This window comes from Lagopus leucura, unplaced genomic scaffold, assembly GCF_019238085.1.
Source record: "Lagopus leucura isolate 7727_CA_CO unplaced genomic scaffold, USGS_WTPT01 Super-Scaffold_100157, whole genome shotgun sequence".
NCBI lineage: Eukaryota > Metazoa > Chordata > Aves > Galliformes > Phasianidae > Lagopus > Lagopus leucura.
This window is the reverse complement of record NW_024962334.1, coordinates 3,333,003-3,351,893: the sequence shown is the minus strand read 5'-3', so window position 1 is coordinate 3,351,893 and position 18,891 is coordinate 3,333,003. Positions and strand designations below refer to the sequence as shown.

The 18,891-nt window shown below is 41.8% G+C and overlaps 1 protein-coding gene across 1 annotated transcript in view; it reads right to left on the bottom strand.

The window, feature by feature from the left end:
- Positions 1–18,891, bottom strand: part of ITGA9 (integrin subunit alpha 9) — a 214,680-nt gene that overhangs the window by 72,417 nt on the left and 123,372 nt on the right. The window contains exon 18 of the mRNA XM_042888607.1: positions 8,546–8,696. Within this exon, the coding sequence (XP_042744541.1) occupies positions 8,546–8,696 (151 nt within the window). The remainder of the gene's footprint in view (positions 1–8,545; positions 8,697–18,891) is intronic.

Below are 18,891 nucleotides of genomic sequence, written 5' to 3'. Positions count from 1 at the left end.
GAAAATCAATAGACTGAAACTTCAAGTTACAACAAAAACAACTCCCATGCTCAACAACCTCATTCTGCAATTACAGCCACTAAAAGCTGAGGAAATTCTTCCTTACTTTTGTATGTGGCACTCCAGCTTGTGGGACCTTATTTATCATCAGCAGGCTCTGCTATAGCAGAGGCAGCAGGCTGCCTTCCGGCCTCTAAAAAAAGTGAATTCACAGAAGTGTATTCATCCACATCGCTCTTCTTCCTTCAGAAAACCATTCCCCTTCTAGGTTCATGGGGAGAACAGGGCTAGGCAGTCAAATAAAACCTCCCTTAATTGGAACCACACAGATTATCCCAGGCTATTCCCCCAAACCCCTACTTTTACATCCAATTATATACGGAAATAGTCACATTAACAGTCATGATGAGCTACTTCCAGGGTAATCACTTTCCTCATCACAAAACCCAGAGCACAGCCCAATTTGATCAGCAGAAAACTTCCCAGTGTATCTGGCATGTTACTCCAGCACCACTGAGTCTTCAGAAGCAAATGTCTGACTACAGCCTACTGTTTTAAGGTGCTACAAGGTGTTTTAAAACGAATAAACCTCCCCTATTCTCACATACATTAACGCCACCTTTTGATATCACAGAACAATTTTTCACTCTAACCTCACCCAAAAGAAACACACACGTCATGAAAGGTATTCTATTCTTGAATTTGGAACTTCTGCTGCTTCCTGCGGATACGTATTTGATGATTCTCTACATCAAGTCATTTTTCAAGACAAATAGCTTAAGACTGCAAAAACTCGGATCTTCAAAGCCAGCTGGAGTTAGTCACATCCAGTTTTGCAAGGCCTGAGGGTTTTGGAAATGTACATGTTATCAACCTTTAATCTGATTTTTAAGTGTTAAGCTGCTCCTGAAAATAGGATTTAAACGATCAAACTCACATTGGTTCTTCCAGCACTAAACAGAACAAGATCTACATTCCTGCAAAATCATGACTTCTGAATCATTCCAATAGGGATTGTGCTAACAGACTTGGGGGATTTTGTATTCTATTCATTGAGCTAATTTGTTGGGAAAAAATAACTAAGATTTATTTCAAATACACACAGTAAGAGGAAAATTTACAGGACTATCAGTACTAGTTACACAACTAAATCCAGTGCAGCAAATGTCTTCAGTCACTATGCGAGTGATATGTGAATCTCTAAAGGAAAGTCTGGATCAGAAGCTTAGCCTTCAATTCTTACCTGCTAAGACTAGGGGATAGCAAACACATCCAGTAATCTCTGCCCTGATAAAAATGTTACTTCTTAGTTAGCCTTAACAAAGCATGAAAGTTAAGCTTTTAGATCAGATGATGGGCAAATTTTTCATTGAGAGTGTGGCGAGGAGCTGGAAGAGCTGCCCAGAAAAGCTGTGGGTGTCCCATCCCTGTAGGTGTTCAAGGCCAGGATGGATGGGGCTCTGGGTAAGCTGACCTAGTGGTTGGCAACCCTACACGCAGCAGGGAGGTTGGAACTAGATGATCACTGAGAGCCCTTCCAACTCAAGCCATTCTATGATTCTAAAGTTTTCAATACATATTCATAGAAAAAAGAAAATTACAAGGGTTGTTCCGAAAGTAATGCCTCCTGTTTTATTATGTTGGCACAAGATGTCAGAGGTGGATGTTGGTAGTACAGCAGTAAAGGTTGAACCTTCCCACCAACATTCCTTTACATTCTGTTGTTGCGTGACAGACAGCAACAGAGGGGCAGTTTGACAAAAAGGTGTCTAACACGGAACTGTGTATGAAGCAAAGGTATAGAACTGATTTCCTCCATTGGCATTGATTGATGCTTGCTGAACATTCATGGGGACCAAACAGTGGGTGTCAGCACAGTGAGGTGGTAGGTGGTTCATTTCAGCAGTGCAGGCAATGATATGAAAGACCAGTCACATTCCAGACAACCACGCACAGCTGTCACACCACAAAATAAAGAGCTACTTCGTGCCAGTGACTAAGCTGAAGACTCAAATTTCCACTCAGGCCAACACGATAATGCCAGGCCCCATATCATTCTAAAGACCGTGGAGCACATTGCCAGTCTTGGCTGGACTGCCCTACCACACCCACTATACTGTCTGGATTTGGCACATTCTGATTTCCATCTGGTTGGGATGATGAAAGCTGGGGCTGTATGGGCAACATTTTCCTAACAACATCATCACAGTAGCTGTGAAACAGTCGATGACCTCCACTGACTCAGACATTTATAAGCACAGCAAAGAATCTTAGAATCATAGAATGGCTTAGGATGGAAGGGACCTTAAAGGTCATCTATTTCCAACTCCTGCAATGTGGACTGGGGTGCCAACCACTAGCTCAGGTTGCCCAGGGCCCAAATCTTGGATGCCTCCAGGGATGGGGCATTTTTGGACAACCTTCTCCAGTGCCACATTCACGTTCTGTGTGGGACCTTGTTCCTCACTGGAAAAAATACATAGCTAATGGCAGTGACAGCACTGAGAAATAGTGCTGAGAACAGGCTCTACCAAACAGTGCTATTGTGCTCTTTGTACCTGCTACAGTTTCAGTGGAAATAAATCACAGAACTGTAGAATCACAGAATCACCAAGGTTGGAAAAGGTCTCCAAGACCATCTAGTCCAACCATCCACTTCCCTTCCAATGTTTTCCCACTAAAACATGTCCCCTGGTACAACATCTAAATATTTCTTGAACACCTCCAGAAACAGTGACTCAACCACTTCCCTGGGCAGCCAGTTCCAGTGCCTGACCATGCTTTCTTTCAGAGAAGAAATTTTTCCTAATTCACAGAATCACAGAATTGTAGGGGTTGGAAGGGACCTCCAGAGCTCATCGTGTCCAACCCCCTGCCAAAGCAGGTTCCCTACAGCAGGTCGCACAGGTCGGCATCCAGGCAGGTCTTGGACATCTCCAGAGAAGGAGACTCCACAACCTCCCTCCTTCTATCACTTACATGGGAGAAGATGCTGAACCCCACCATGCCACAGTCTCCTTTCAGGTAGTTGTAGAGAGCTCCCCTGAGCCTCCTCTTCTCTAGACTAAACAATCCCAGCTCCCTAAATGCACCTCATAAGACCCGTGTTCCAGACCCCCACCAGCTCCACTGCCCTTCTCTGGACATGCTCCAAGGCCTTGATGTCCTCCTCATAGTGAGAGGCAATACATGAGGCATTACTTCCAAAGCAACCTATGTAAAATAAGCAATGAAGTCAGACAGCTTGAATTGCGAGCATTTTTTCTTCTCAGTCAAGAAATTAGACAGTTGTACTCAAGGATGCACCCCAGCACAACAAGTAAGCATTAGATTCACAGGAGCATGGAAGCACCACGTGAAGATGACTGCTATTCTGCTCACACTTCTGAATTCTGGCAATAAAAGCTCTCCTGGCCAAAGGGTTACCATCCCTTCACATATGTGATGTATTGCTTGGACAGCCTTACAGGCATGCTTGTGTCAGCGCAGAGCTTACAGTTTCCACACCACTTGGGATTGCTCTCCTGACACCCCAGCAGAGGGGATGACAAGAGCAACTCCAGCTCACTCCATACAACATCAACTAGCTTAACTCAAACCACTAATTTAAGAGGTTACTGCTAACCAGCTAGCTTCTGTGCCAGTGGACCTAAAGGAGCAATAACCACTGGAAAAGAGATATTAAGAATACCCAGGATCTGTGGTGTCTTCCACTGGCACAAGTGGATCTAAAAGAAAGCATGAGTCCTAGGCTTTTGGGCTCTATCAGAATCCTACTCTGACAGGACCCTTAGAAAGTATGAGCAGCATGGGCAACTAGTGTAAGAGAATTTCCAAATTGGAAAAAAATTAAATTCTTCCTGCGTGCACAGCTTTTCTGGGCTCTCTTTGTCAGGAGATGGAAGCAAGCGCTCAAACAGCCAGATTAGGATTGTACCTGACCTGCCTGCTAACCCAGACAAGGCACCGCACTACTTGTCAGAAGAGAAACCACAGAGCCCATCAGCAGCGTGACTCGGGTTATCACTGTATTCATAATGAGCACCAAGGTTTCAGATGCACACAGAGGAATTACAAGAAATTCATACATTCTAGGAAGCCATAACCTTGCAGCTCTCTCTGCCCTGGGCCCAGCCCCACAAATTTCATCCAGCTGTTGCTGGTGAAAGCTGTTGTGAGAAGCAGCAGGAGTGCTAACACAGCTGGCTCTGGATGCTGGGAGCATGCCTGAAAACAGAAATAAACCATGGTTGGGAATGACAGTCAGCAGCAGGACTTCCTGACCTCCTCTCTCTTTAACCCTGAGATGTTCCCTCTGGCTCTCATAGAGAACTTCAGGAGCAGCCAGAGATTAATGCCACAGATACTGGGTTATATTTGTTGGTTATATTATTATTATTATTATGTTACATACATTGTTTTTATACCATTGGGATACAACCTCCTGAACTGATTTCATAAAGATAAGGCCCTGCCTACATTCACACCCAAACTCAGCTCCTTGATGATGTGCTTCCATTGCTCTCCCTGCACTCACCTGATACCCTTGGGAAGCCCATTCATCACGCTGAACCTGAAGAATATCCACTCCCTAAAAAGGAGGGGAAAAGGCTGTATCATGAGAGCAGGTGCAGAAGAATGGAATTTTGCCTTTCAGTGGTGGCTGCTATATCAGCCTACCTGGGAAATCTCTGACAAGGGCCAGCTGCCAGAAAGCTTATGGTGTTTTCTCTGCAACTATACTAAAAATACCCTTCTGCTCCAAGCAGCAGCTAATAAATGGTTAATAAGGAGCTTATTTCTGAGCATTTCCAGCAAAACTTCACAAGTCAGATGGCAATTCCAATAGATGCAAAATGATGTCAAAATCAGAAGTGATAGCTTGTTATTCCTTTCCCAGACTCCATAGCACACAAACAGAATTCTGCATTCTACACAGAAGTGGCAACAACACATCTGTTAAGTGGGTTTTTCAGGCTCTGAAGTAGCATTCTTGGAGTTGAATTGTGATTATGGGACAATGAACTTTAAGATTAAAAAAAAAAATTAATTAGCAAATCTACTGTACACAGAAGAGATGGCCAATCTGCATCAACATTGCTTAAAAAAAGCCAAAGGGAACAGGTGAGATGTCCAACTCCTTCCCTTTTAATACCAAAAAAAAAAAGAGGGGGGGGTGGGGAAAGCAATTACATGTCTTCGTATTTCAAAAGGAACATTTATTTTAGTGGACACCTCCTGAAATTGACTACACTGCAATCCTCCCATGCACCTGTAAGAAACACCACTTCTTGCTGTATCTGAACTGTAAATCTTGCACAGGAGGAGTTACGCTGATGGTCAAACTTTGGCAGACTCCTGAAAAGAAACCCAGGCTTTGCTCAGCCTTGAGAGAACTTTTTTTTTTTTTTTTTCCTGACATCATTTAATAAAAAGAAAAAAAAAAGAAAAAAAAATATTATATCTGGCTTCTAAAATCTCAGTTTAATTCCACTGCATTAGAAAGAATTGAAAAATTACATGGATGTTGTTACTTTCATACGACACTACATGTTTAATGAAACCACACTGAATGGAAAATAGTTTGCACATTTAGCTACTGGAGGTTAAACCCACACTGTACGTTAAGAATTCAGGAATTTCACCACTTTGCTGCTCTGTCGTTAGGTGCTCATTTCTCCAGAACAGTCTCTTCCTGTATTCAAAAAGGGTGAGGGGTGCCTCGAGTGCAGGATGGTAACGCTCCTGTGATAACAGCTCCTTAAGGAGGGCAGCAGTGACAACACAAGTGAGACCACCACAGGGTGGGCAGGGATGAGAAGCTGTCCTCTGGAGCCCACACCACGTACTGAGCCACGGGAGGAGGGCTGCCTGTCAGATGCTATGGAAAGAAAATGCTGGGCTCCATCCATGGAGCAGAGAGGACTGGCAGCAGCACAGCAGGAAAATCAGACAGTGGAATAAACTGAGCCTTTTCAACGTCAGTCAGCAAACACTTTTTCACCTTGCAGAGAAGCAGCAAAGCTCTGCCAGATGCTCTGCCCATCATGGCTCATGAACTCTCAGCCTCCACAGAGCAAAGAGCTATCCCTGCTAACACACTTCAGGGAGTGTACCATAACCAGCAGTGGGCTTGTTCATCCTTTTCTTATCAAACACGAACTGTGGCATCTTGTAACTCCATGGGGACAACAGCATTAGATTTGCACAGTCAAGTTTTCATCATAACCAGTCTATAGCAAGAAACAGCCAGACTGAATCTGCCAGAATCTCCACTGCAGACACAAGTAAGCTAAACAGAAGACTGACATGCTTTCAAAAGGATTGGTTAAATAGCTCATCACGCAGTGCTCCGGGGTCCCTTCTCAGGAAAAGTGTCAAGATACCCTTCTCTTCCACCCCAGTGTTACTTGTTAGAAAGCACTGCAGCGAGAAGCTTCCAACATCAAACAGCAATTTTGATTCTGAAATTGCTCCACTAAGGGAAATCTTATGAGTCATCATTTTTACTCCAACTTTATATTCTGGATTTTTGCCTGGGCAGTGTTCAACCAGGAACAAAATCTATTTAAAGTACATGCACAGTACATATTATGCATAGATGTCAAGGGATGGGAGTAGTTTATGAAAAACACAATCCATTATATTTTTATTTTAGAGAAGCATTGTTCAGGGAGCTTACGGAAAATATAACACTAATTGAGGTTATGAATTGTAATCCAGTTTCCCATCTGGACGCATGGTGTGGCCAACAATCCATTAGCATGTCTTGAAGCAAAAGCTCATTGAGAGGAAGCAAAGTTGCCCAAGAAAACCGTTACTAAGCTATCAAAAAAGCCCCCAAAACAAAAACACCTTATCAAATCAATCACACAAACAGTGGAATAACAGGAATAACATGTCTTCCTACTGCTTGTAAGACCTGAGGAAGAAAGAAGCCTATATATTGCTTTGATATGTGCTGCTTTTTATTATTCTGTATTTCTTAAAGAATGCTGGCTTCGATTAGCAGAAGACAATGAGTGGTGAGATAACCCTACAGCAATGTCATCTGCTTCCAGAAACTGCTCCTTCTAGACAGCTTTCAGCACAGCTGTTTCAAGTCTGCTTTAGATCTCAGCTCAAGGTAAAACACCAAGGGGAACAGCGGGAACAGCACATTATCTTCAGCTTGTTCCCTGGCAGCATTGGCCAAGAAGGCCAACGAAAGCAACTAGTGTTGCAGTTCATCTGCATGTAAAATACACAATATGTAAGCACAGAATTGAAAAACAAACTGTATTTTAAAAACATACATCAAATGGCTTCCTCTTTAGTGTGGAGCAATGGAAACCCTGTCACTGACTTCAACAGGAGCTGGGCCACCCTGGAAGTCTTCAAGTAAAATTCCATCAAGGAGAAGCTGCATACTGGGATAAGGCATTTCTGGTTTATTCCTTGTGTTGTTTGTTTTTTTCTTTCTCCTGATAAACTGCACGCTTGCAAGTACATAATATCCATAATGGAAGCTTGTAATGCAAAGAAAACTTTCTCAGGTTTGTAACTGTGTGTAGGGTCACAGCCTAATCTGAAAACCAACAGAATTAACTTATGTCAGAATTTCTCATACTTTAATGTAACAGGACAGTTTAAGAGGTATATAATAGGCGAAATCTATCAGTTTTCCTCTATAAAATTTGATGAATAATGGCAAAATATCGTTCCAAAGGGTCATGTTAATCCCATACTCTGTGACAGTTGTGCCACTGTTTTTAATACTGCTCTTATGGCAGTTATTATGCTTATTACAAAGCATAGCAAAGCTCCAAGAGACAGAAATCACAACAGAAAGCAGGAACAAAATGTTGTTATTGTAAATCTATTGTTGTGCACAATTATTTTCACATTACTCAACCAGACAGCTATCATAGCCAGTTCGTAAAAACCTCAATTCAGTGTTTATATGACAACCCTAGATAAACTCAAACTAGATAAACTGATGACAATACTTGAGCATTTTAATCTAAATGTGGAGAGACTAAAGCTCAAAATCTTCATGTGAGCCCACGCAGGTGAAATAAAAAGTATTTTTGAGCTCTTGGAACTAATGATGTGCCCTGGCCAAAACCAAACTTGCACTGAAACATGAGCAAAGAACAGCCTTGCATTTTGGTTTCTGCAAGGCGAAAACAGAAGAATCCAGGTCAGGAGATGAACAAGATGGCCAAATGCATTGTGGCCTTCGCATATCAGTGACCTCTGCTATCCTACAGGTCTGCCTCTTAATACCTTAATACTTCAAGCAAACAACCTTTCTATTTCATTAACTTGCCCCAAATAACAGTGCTCTTTTCTGTAGAAGCACAAAGGGTATCATTTACACAGCTCAAACCCACAAAAGAGAAAACCTCCATAAAGAGCCTGGAAGAAATTCAAGCCCAGCATAACCAGAAACAACTCTGAAATGTCTCAGCACTGGGGACAAGGCCACCCATGTTCCAACATCTTGCAAGTAAGCCGGTTCAACGTGAAGAGATTTGCTCACAGCAACGCTGGCCTTTCTTACCTTCTGCCACATTTTGATGAAGAAGAGCTCCCCAGAAAAGTTGAAGAAAACATTGGTGTCGTAGGCGTCATCTCCAATGTTAGAGATGGAAATGTTAAGAGAGATGTTCCTCACTGCTCCCAGAGCCAGGTAGGCTGTCCTGTCATCAACACTGCAAAAACAATTACATCAGTTTAATTTTCAGCAGCTCACACAATCTTTTCACAGATCTTTTCACACAATTACTTCCTCCCACAGAAGGGTCTCAATACAACTGTGATCAGTAATTCGGCAACATACTGTACAGCCAGTGCATGGCATGGGCAGATGTGTGGAAAACGAGCAGCTCATGAATGGCAGTTCTTACACTGCCTTTTGTGATTTTAAGAAAACCCCACGACTTTCATGTAAAACCATTTCATGGTTGATATGGTTTTAATGGGAATAAAACGGCTGAAGACTGTAGTCATAGGATGGGTGAAGAGCAACAAGTACAAAACATTATGTACATTATGCTCCCATCCAAACACAAAATCTATTTTGATTTTGTCTTTCAATGTTACTGAAACATTCTAGTAACTTTCTGAATATCTTAGAACTACAGTATAAGCAGTGAAAAACAAGGAAAAGAGGGTTAAGTGAAATCCAGAAATTAGTACAAATGGAAAAATATATGAAAGTTATAATAACCATCTACTGAATGCAACCAATCTTTCATTGGATGTTTTTGCTGGACTTAACGTGATGGAGTCATGCTCTGCAAATGGAAAAATCAAGAGAATGGTTGAATTAAGGTAACAGCCATACATCCTGAATCGGTACACTACTGTAGTAAGGCATCACAGATCACAAATACACACATTTTACTTGGTATACACTTAATCACGTTAGTCTCCCCAAAAGATGAGCTCACAAGAACACAGGCTTAAGATAAACGACAGGAAAATACAGTATCAGGCTTCCAGGTCTAAGAATTAAAAATATACTGAAAGATTTTATTCAATATACCAGGTATACATTCAAAAATGGAAAGGAAAAGGGAAAGGGAGAGGGAAGATATATATATCAAATTGGCTACAGTGATCGTAACTGGAATGTAAAATCATTCATATACCCTGAAGAAATTGAGGCAGCATCACAGGGAAACCATCAAGTAGCTGGTCAGAAAAGGGCAGAGCCCTGCAGGCCCCACACCACCACCCTAGCAGAAGCTGTTGCACAACATCCAGGCTGTAGCATGCAGCAATCACGCAGCAATCCAGAGGTGGCCACGCAGCCTGCCATTCACACATCTCTCGAAGGACTGACCAGGGACGGTAGCACTGGCGCACACCACACCTTGGTATGTCAGAGATTGTGTGAAACTGGCATAGGTGCTGGATGTGAACATGTTTAAGGCAGCCTCCAGCTGAACTCATGGGGTTGCAACTGGAGCATCTGCATCAGTAAGGTGTTTCCATAGATAACGGCACTTACAAACCTTACTCTGCCAGCTGCAGCCCTACCAAAACTCCAACAGCAGAGCAAACTGAGCTGTCTCTGCATTTGCAAAAAGTTTCCAGACCTGGGTTTCCAAAAGGACAGGCTGAAGTAACCAAGGCTCTGATGTGGAGGAAGTCTGGAGCAAGATGGTGCAGACTCAGGCTTTGAAGTTGATGCTAGTGGATTCTGAGTGCAACTTTTCCACATAATGCAGGCAATACTTATGCCATTGGTTTCCTGTACTTATTTATGATGATCTTCATTTATTACAGCCCAAAACTATGGCTTACAGTTCAATCAGAAGTTCTTAAAAAGCAAGTCTAAACCTTCGGGAAACATGCCTGCTTTCTCCTGCTTTCACTGAACTGCAGACAGCAATCAATCCTACCTATAATTGGACACTTTGCTTTCTAAACATTTTGGTACATTCTTGCAATCAGCTATCAGTGCAAATAAACATTTGCAAAAGTGTACACTTCACAAGATCCACTGAAAAACTCTTTTGAGAGGTCAAAATACTCGGAATCTTTACTTACTATGCACCAAATGAAAGAGACAACTATATGAGAGTACTTGGAAGCAATTAATGTTTTTGGCCCCTATGCCAACATTTAGTGTTGAAAAGCATGCAAATGATGAAGATATACAAAATGATCAGCTGGGATTCATTAATAATCAAAAGCACATATTTGCAAGGCAATAAATAAAGACAACCACTTATAACTGTGAATTATTTGCCATGAACTTTATAATCTCACTTCTGGTAGTCTCTTCAAAAACTGAGTCAACATCTACCAAACCTGTTAGCAAAATCTGGAGGCATCACTTCAGTAAGCGAAGGAAAGTTACATGATACTTATGTTATGCACTACATGTTACGCACTCTATACATTAGTGTCCAACAATTACAATTTAACATAGACATTGCCACTACTTTTTTCCCTTCTGAAGTAACTTTATATTTAAGAGAATTATATGCAAAGGAGGAAAGAATCCATTGCGAATTGGTGGCAGCAGCAATTTGAGATTTAACTTAGAGATAATCACAGAATATCCCAAGTTGGAAGGGACCCAGATATCCTGTCCTTCCTACTGAATAATGAAGAAAACGCTCAGATGAAATCCTGATCAAAAGTAACCACACAGACATAATTTTAAACACCATTATGGTGTCATACTCCTTGGCAAAGCTATTAATCACCCATTAAAAGTGCATCATAACTAAATGATGATGTTTATAACAACAATTTCCTAAGCAGAAACAGAAAACCCACTTTCTGAGGGCACGCTAGTGATTCTTTGTGCTGTAAGTCACATTTCAAGGGTAGACTTGCAAGTAACTAAATCTGCATGCATCTGGAACAAATCAGGCTCACTTGCTGTAAGGAAAGGATTAGAATCTCTCTGCTCACAGGGGAGCTCCGAGGCCCCATTCGCTGCTCATAGCACAACCTATTGCAGTGTGGGAGCAGCTCTGCTGCCAGCTTGGTGCCAGGTAGTGTGCATTAAACATGAAATTCATAGATGTTCTGGTTAATCTGTAGATTAAATACAGGCAACCCTTTTTGCGTCCATGGACACAGATGCACACAAAACATCACGCTACCTATTATTAGCATGGACAGGGAGATAAATTTGACATACCTGCAGCTTTCACACGAGTGAGACTGCAGGTGATAAAAAAATCTGGAAATCAGGATCCAATTTTATGCTACACAGATGACAATTCTACCATGGTTTTAAATCTACTGGCTGTGCTACTATGCATCAAATGTAAACAAAAATCTTCATTCAGCTTTTCGCTGGAAAGAAAAAAAAAAAGAAACTCAATTTTCAAGATCCAGGATAAAACAATTTCTTTTTAAATGCACTTTAACATTCCTTGTCAGTGCTCATCCCAAGGCCTTGTGCTAAGGCCAGTGGGGGAAGGATGACCAGCTGCGAAAAACAAATAGAAAAGATCTGCAGTTTTTCATTTCCCCACCCTGCAAGATGCTAGTGTTTTTATTAACGTGGGTCAAGGGACACATAATCTGCATTCCAAAAGGTATGCAGGGACATATTTCTCTATTTCCTGTAGTTGAGAACATTTTTTAAAGAATTTAAAAAGCATTTAGCACTTCCCCTTAGCCTAAGCAGCTCATACATAGGTCAAGGAATGTAGTGGGGTTGTACTTACCCTGTTGGTCTGGGCCACTGACTTTCCCTTTAATATTATGAGGTTTTTTCTTCTTACAGCAAATCTGAATGAATGATGAATCACTGCTATTGCCCAATGGCCAGGGGAAGCCACAGCTGGGGGCAGACCGCATGAAGGTGAAGGGCTTGAGGTGACTGAAGGCTAACATGTCTGTCCCCTATCTCCAACAGATGAAGTTAAACTGCCGAAGAAGTCTCATCTTTCTTTTAGATCAATAATAGATCTGAGAGAACAACACTGACAGATCCAAACATTTAGTGTCACCAATCAGCATCATAGTTGTTTTTTGCATTCACTATGATACTGAATCTGTATTTTGTCTCCCTGACAAATATTTCTTCAGTATATTTGTTTAAATTCTGAAAACCTTTCTCCTTCGGGAGTTTTGTCACAGACCCAAGGGCCAGCTGAACTTTGAGCTCTGTAAACACTTTGACCTCAACAGCCAATGAAAAGCTCAAACTCTCAGCTCATCTTCTGAGAATCCATTCTAAGTCTTAAAGCAAAACTGAGAGGTAACGGCCCCACAAGCAGAGCCAACCCACGTGAAACAACCCCACAGGAAGGAAGTGCTATTGGATTTTATGCTACCTGCTTACACCGCCTCACTATCACCTGTGCATTCCATTTTGTGCAAAGCTCAAAGCGATCCAGGCAAGAACTCAGGCAAACACTCTGTATGCCGTGGTTAATTTGGTGTTAGCTGAACTGCTGCCTTGCCCCTCTTGCACAGAAACTTCAGCTACCACGTGCTGCAGGAGACCTCACAGAGCCGATTCCTGCAGTCAAGCTGAGATGCAGGGAGCCAGCTATGGTAAGCTAGTTCTGGGCCCAGCAGCCTGTTTCATTAATGACCATTTCTGCTTCCAGAGTTGAATTCTGCTTTCCCAGTCTGCTCTGAATAGCAGATAGTCCAAATGATGGGAAAAACTTAACAGAATTTGAAGAGAGGGCCTGCATTGGCAGAGCATGGCACTAAAACGGCACCAACACTGCTCTCTGGGATGATGAAATAACACAGGCCAATGCTTCCCCATAGGAAGGGATCAAACACCCTGTATGAAAAAGGCACCTGCTGCAGCAAGTCCAGAGCTGAGGAGGTAGAGCTGTTTGTGCTGTGGGGCACAGCTCCTCCCTCCAGCTCTTTAGGTCTCACATTGCAATTCAAGGATGTGACAAAGAACGCTATCTTTTCCACCTTTCCTACATCTTAACGTAAGCAAATAGATAAATTTAAGCAGTGAACAACTGCAAAAAAAAACAAACAACAAAAACAACACTCTAGGAAGTTATTTTTTCTTCTCATGAGTCTTGAAACAGAGTGCTTTACAGTTACAACTGGTTATCACGTTTTGAAGGCTCCTTTGGAAATTCTCTTCCTCAAATGTAATTCATCCAGATGAATCCCCTGTAACTACACCACAGATACAACTACCGCCACCAGTGTCTTCCAATTTAAGTAGAAAGTACAGAGCAGGGCACAGCATCCACATCAAAACACTGCTTATCTTATTGCACTGCAGAAATCCGTTGCCTCTCTTTTTTATTATCAGTAATTTCAATTGTACCCAGATGTTCAAAACCCTTTATAAACAGAACTTAAGAGACAATGGGGAAGAAGCCAACTCCGTTTTCTGTGTTTATTCTAGCAAGTAGCTTTTGGTTTGAGTGAAGCTACCCTGGTTTATGGAACTGTCACATGAAAGCAAGATCAGGCCGAACATCTCCAGAACTTCTAATCTAATCTTTCACCCTTGAAGAAATGCAAACACACCAACATCTTTTGTTAGAACAAGTTGTGTCCGGCAAACCAATGACACTATGCTCCTGAGACAGCTGTCTGTGCATGTGTGAGCATATGTGTCCTAAGGTGAGAGCACAAACAAAAGCTAGTAACTAGCGGCAGAAACAAATGGAGAAGATAAATGGTGCCTGGCATGTAGCTGGAAGTTGCATACATCAGCCTGATGTGGAAAAACAACAAAACAAAAAACAACAAACCCAAAATCGATGTATTTTTCCAATGGAAGAGTAATGTTGAATCACAGAATGTCGGGGATTGGAAACGATCTCAAAAGATCATCGTGTCCTGCTGGAGCAGGAAAACCAAGATTGGGTCATCCAGGAACGTGTCCAGTGGGATTTGAATGTCTCCAGAGAAGCAGACCCTACAACCTCTCTGAGCAGGCTGTTCCAGAGTAGAAATATTAATAGAAATGAAGATTGATTTCCAGAAGCCATAGAAAGGAAGTGCAGTTTGAGAATGAGTCAAGCAGCACTTTGCAAAATATTGTTTCTAGGAATCAGAAAATCAAAGTCATCACGCAAACCACAGTTTTATCATAGAACTCATGCCTTCAGAAACAGGCCTATTAAAATCTGATGAGACAGGTTTGATTACTTGCCTCATTCCTGGAATGCTGGGGTTTAATATGTAATTTAAAAAAAAATAGTCAGCTGAGCATTGACAAGAGAGAAAAAGACCAGTGCCCCATCCATCAGTCACCTTCAGAGGTCAATGAAAGGCAGCTAATTAGAGAGGAAAATTTAGAAGCAGCACAGGTTTGTTATTCTAGGAAGTTTTTTTTTTTGCAGTAGCAGGTGTTATATGTCAAGAGTAAATTACATCTCAACCTCGAACATGATAACCAGCATAAATCTACACCATCCCATTTCCTTCATTTTAAGCCAACAGCTCAGGCAGAACCAGCAAGAGGATCTTCCTGGTGATCTGAAACAAAAATCAGCTTTAACAGATTTTGTAGTTGCAGGATACGCTACAGAAAAAGTTAACATAGCTAGCTTTACAACAAATGTGTGTGCATGCACGCAGCTAACTATCAGTCAAGAAATATTCTGTAAATCCAAAACAACAATGCATCTGCTTTGCACTGTGGTCTGTAGTGTATCAAGGCCATCCACCACTGGAGGAAGCTCATATAAGACGGAACTGCTAGATGTTAAGTTTTTGTTTTGTTAGCTTTATACTCTGGTTGCTGGAGCAAGAACCATCTTAGATCCATAAAACACTGATGTTGGGATGTTCACAAAGAAGGCCAGGCTATACATTAGTTAAACAATCAATGTAAACTGTGCAAAATCACAACTTTTTAGGGTCTAGTTTAGAGAACAAACAGAAAAATTCTATTCCAATGGGTAAACTCAAGTGATTCTTAACAAACAAGCAAAAATGAACATACAGCAGCATTTAAGGAGTTATATGATTGGCTTGTACGGTGTCCCTAACTGGCAGTCAGTATCCTGTTATTAAAACAACAACTTAGGAATCTGTGTTAGCAGTGCACTACTGTAGTTCACTACCATTCATCATTTGAAGGCTCTATTACCAACCACATGGTAAGGTATTACCAAGTGCTATGGGAAGGGACTGCCCAGAGCTATCAAACTGGCCTTATTTATTAATTCTGGGAGAGATTTATGAAGCTCTGCATGTAACCAGCTAAACGGAAACCAAAATTCCATTCCTTCATCCCCTTTCACCCTCAACAGTGGAAACATTCACTTGTTCCTGAGATGGTGCTCCCTATGCAACTTGTACTACATCTTGATTAATTGCAGGCTCTTCTGGGTTCCCCTTTCAGGAAACTGCAAATCAGATGCTGGAAGTGCTTGCTACAGCAAAGTTTTCCACGTGCCTTGCAAATGCAGCATTCAATTCGCTAGCAACTGTCTGTAGGTAAAAGATAAAAGTTTAAGTTAGAAACTAGATCTCTCTTTCCTGGATTCATCAAATAGACCTACATCCAAACAGAATTACAAACACACTAATCTACGCTAATGTGCTAATCACAGAATAATTAAGGTTGGAAAAGACCACTAAGGTCATCTAGTACCTCAGAAGACCACCAACGCAACAGCACCATGCCCACTAACCACATCCCTCATGCCACATCTACACATTTATTGAACAGGGACAGCAACTCCACCATGTCCCTGGGCAGTCTCTTCCAATACGTCACCCATCTTTCTGAGAAGAAATTTTTCCTGATATCCAACTTGAACCTCTCTGGATTCGGCCCTGGCATTTGCTTACAGAGGCCTCTCCGATTTACTAGGTGATTCCTAGTGAAAAGTCTCCTGAATGTTGGGCGGTGGGATTGAGCATCACAGCTGAGCGATAGTGTCTGAAGCTCCCTTCATTCTCAATGGGCCACAGAATAAAATATCAGTTAAGGAATTACAAATAAGGCAGAAGATCTTTTCTTTTTAATTTTTTGTTTTTGTTTTTTAAATAATCAAAAACAAAAGGAAAAAAAATAACAACAACAAAAAAATGAAATTATCATTAATACAGATGTAAACTTGCACTTCAAATGTGACGTGCACAGAGGCTGGGTGCAGGCTCTCTCCACTCCTACGTGGCTTTCATCTGGCAGCTCTGTAGAAATCAAGCACTCATGAGATGCTACACCTGAAATTTCGCACCCTGATGGCACTGTGTTGGGTGAAGCACAGTGTGTCATGATGATGTTTTCACAGAAGCACAGAACTGCAGGGATTGGAAGAGATCTCAAGAGATATTGAGTCCAAACTCCCTGCTAAAGCAGGTAGCCTGCATCAGGTCACACAGGTAGGGACATTGTGGCCTGTATCTATTGTTTGATATAATGGTATAAGCATTTTCATAGCAACCTTCACAGAGCACCAAATTACTTTGAGGTAGTATTAAATTACATTGTATGAAATCACTTAAAATCAAAGAGTGAAAGAAGATTTCTTGAGAAAGCAGGAAGCAACCTACTCACAACCACTCCATTCTTCCAATTTTTCCATTCCTCCTCCCTTGTAATCACTCTTTTGGCACTTTAAAATATCTGGAGTTGGCTCAGTACTCAGGCAAGACCAAATAACCTTTGGGCAGTACATGACTGCAAAGGGATTGGGTTAAAGCTTGGTATCTGCATCCCAAAAGTTGGGAATATCCATGCCAGTACACAGCCTTATGCACATGTGGTCTGGACTGAAAGCTTATGAGCACTTTTCCAGCAATAGACATGCTAAATTTGCTCGTTTTTCTTTTCTTGTTCTTCACAAGGCAGCAAACTAGCTCCATTTGACCAGCTCTGCTATTTAAAGTAGCTTGTCGAGGGTAAATAGATTGTTAAAAATATTATTGAAAGTGTTTGTGCAATGAAAGATAAGCGAAAACAAATTAATCTGCAAAGAATGAAGAGGAAGGGAAAAGCAGATATTATCAGAATGTGTAATTAAGCTCCAAATGAAAGGATATTGTTTTTCCTCATCACGACTATTTTGTTAAGATGCACTTCAGAGGCACAAAACCACAAGGGGCAGGCCATGAAATGTGATGCCTCTCTGGAAACAAAATCCCGTTGTGTGATCTAAGGAAGATAAGTGCTGAGGCGTGAGTCTGGTCAAATTTATGAAACAACTTTGCTTCCCACATTAAATCACAATCCTGCAGCTTTTCTCCATGGGTTTAGAAAGCCTCTGACCTGTGAAAACCTTTTTGTTTAAAAAAAGTTCTTTGAAAGTCTACTGTATTCATGAGATACACTTGAGCAGTTTTAATCCTTCTGACCAGAATTTGATGTTACTTCTCCTTCCTTTAGAAGGCACTGAACATTCGCATTGTTACTGCACTCAGTTATGGTCTACGCTGTCACATCTTGTGCTGGTGAAAAACAAATTGGACAAAGCTGTCGTAACACATGCTTTTTTTCCTACAGCTTCTGGATTCCTTCAGTTCAGGTTCTGCAATAATTTGACAAGCGAATATGAAATTGCTGAGATTCATTCTTTAAATCTAGGTGCTTAGAGTCTGATCATCTGTCTAGTGAACCATAAGGAGGACCTCTGATTTTAACAGGTTCATGAAAATATTCTTTATTGTGGCCATGCATAATATTTGCAAAATAACCACATGCCTCTATCAGTTGCATATCTAGTTACTTATATGAAATTATTCTTTATCCACTAATACAAATCATGCTTATGCTTATAAACTTTGGAATTGTTCCAAAGCTCAGTAAACTGGCAGGGTAGTCATAGAAACACAGAATGGCTTGGGTTGGAAGGGACCCCAAGGATCAGCAAGTTCTAACCCCCCTCCCACAGACAGGGACACCAAGCTCCAAATCTGGTGTTAGGTCAGGTTTCCCAGGGCAGCCTGTTCCAGCACCTCTCTACTCTCTCTGCGAAGAACTTCCCCCTGACATCCAATCTAAACCTTCCCTCCTTGAATTTAAAACCATTCCTCCTTGTTCTACTATTCACCCAAGTAAAAAGTTGATTCCTATCCTTTCTATAATACCTTAAAATACTGGAAGGCTGCAATGAGGTCTCCTCACAGCCTCCTCTTCTCCAGGCTGAACAAGCCCAGCTCCCTCTGTCTTCATAGGAGAGGCGCTCCAGCCCTCTGATCATCTACATGGCCCTCCTCTGGACCCTTTCCAACAGCTCCACATCTTTCCTCCCGCTTGGATGTGGTACTCAAGATGGGGCAAGGGCAGAGGAGAGAGGGACAATCATTTCCCTGTCCCTGCTGGCCACCCCTGTTTCACCCCTCTTCTGATGGAGCCAAGGATACCACTGGCCTTCCAAGCTGCTTGCTCCCCCTCGTACCCACCAAATGTTCCCCAGGTCCTTCTTCTCCCCTTTCTTGCAAATGTGAATGATGTTTACTTTTTTCCAGTCCCTGGGG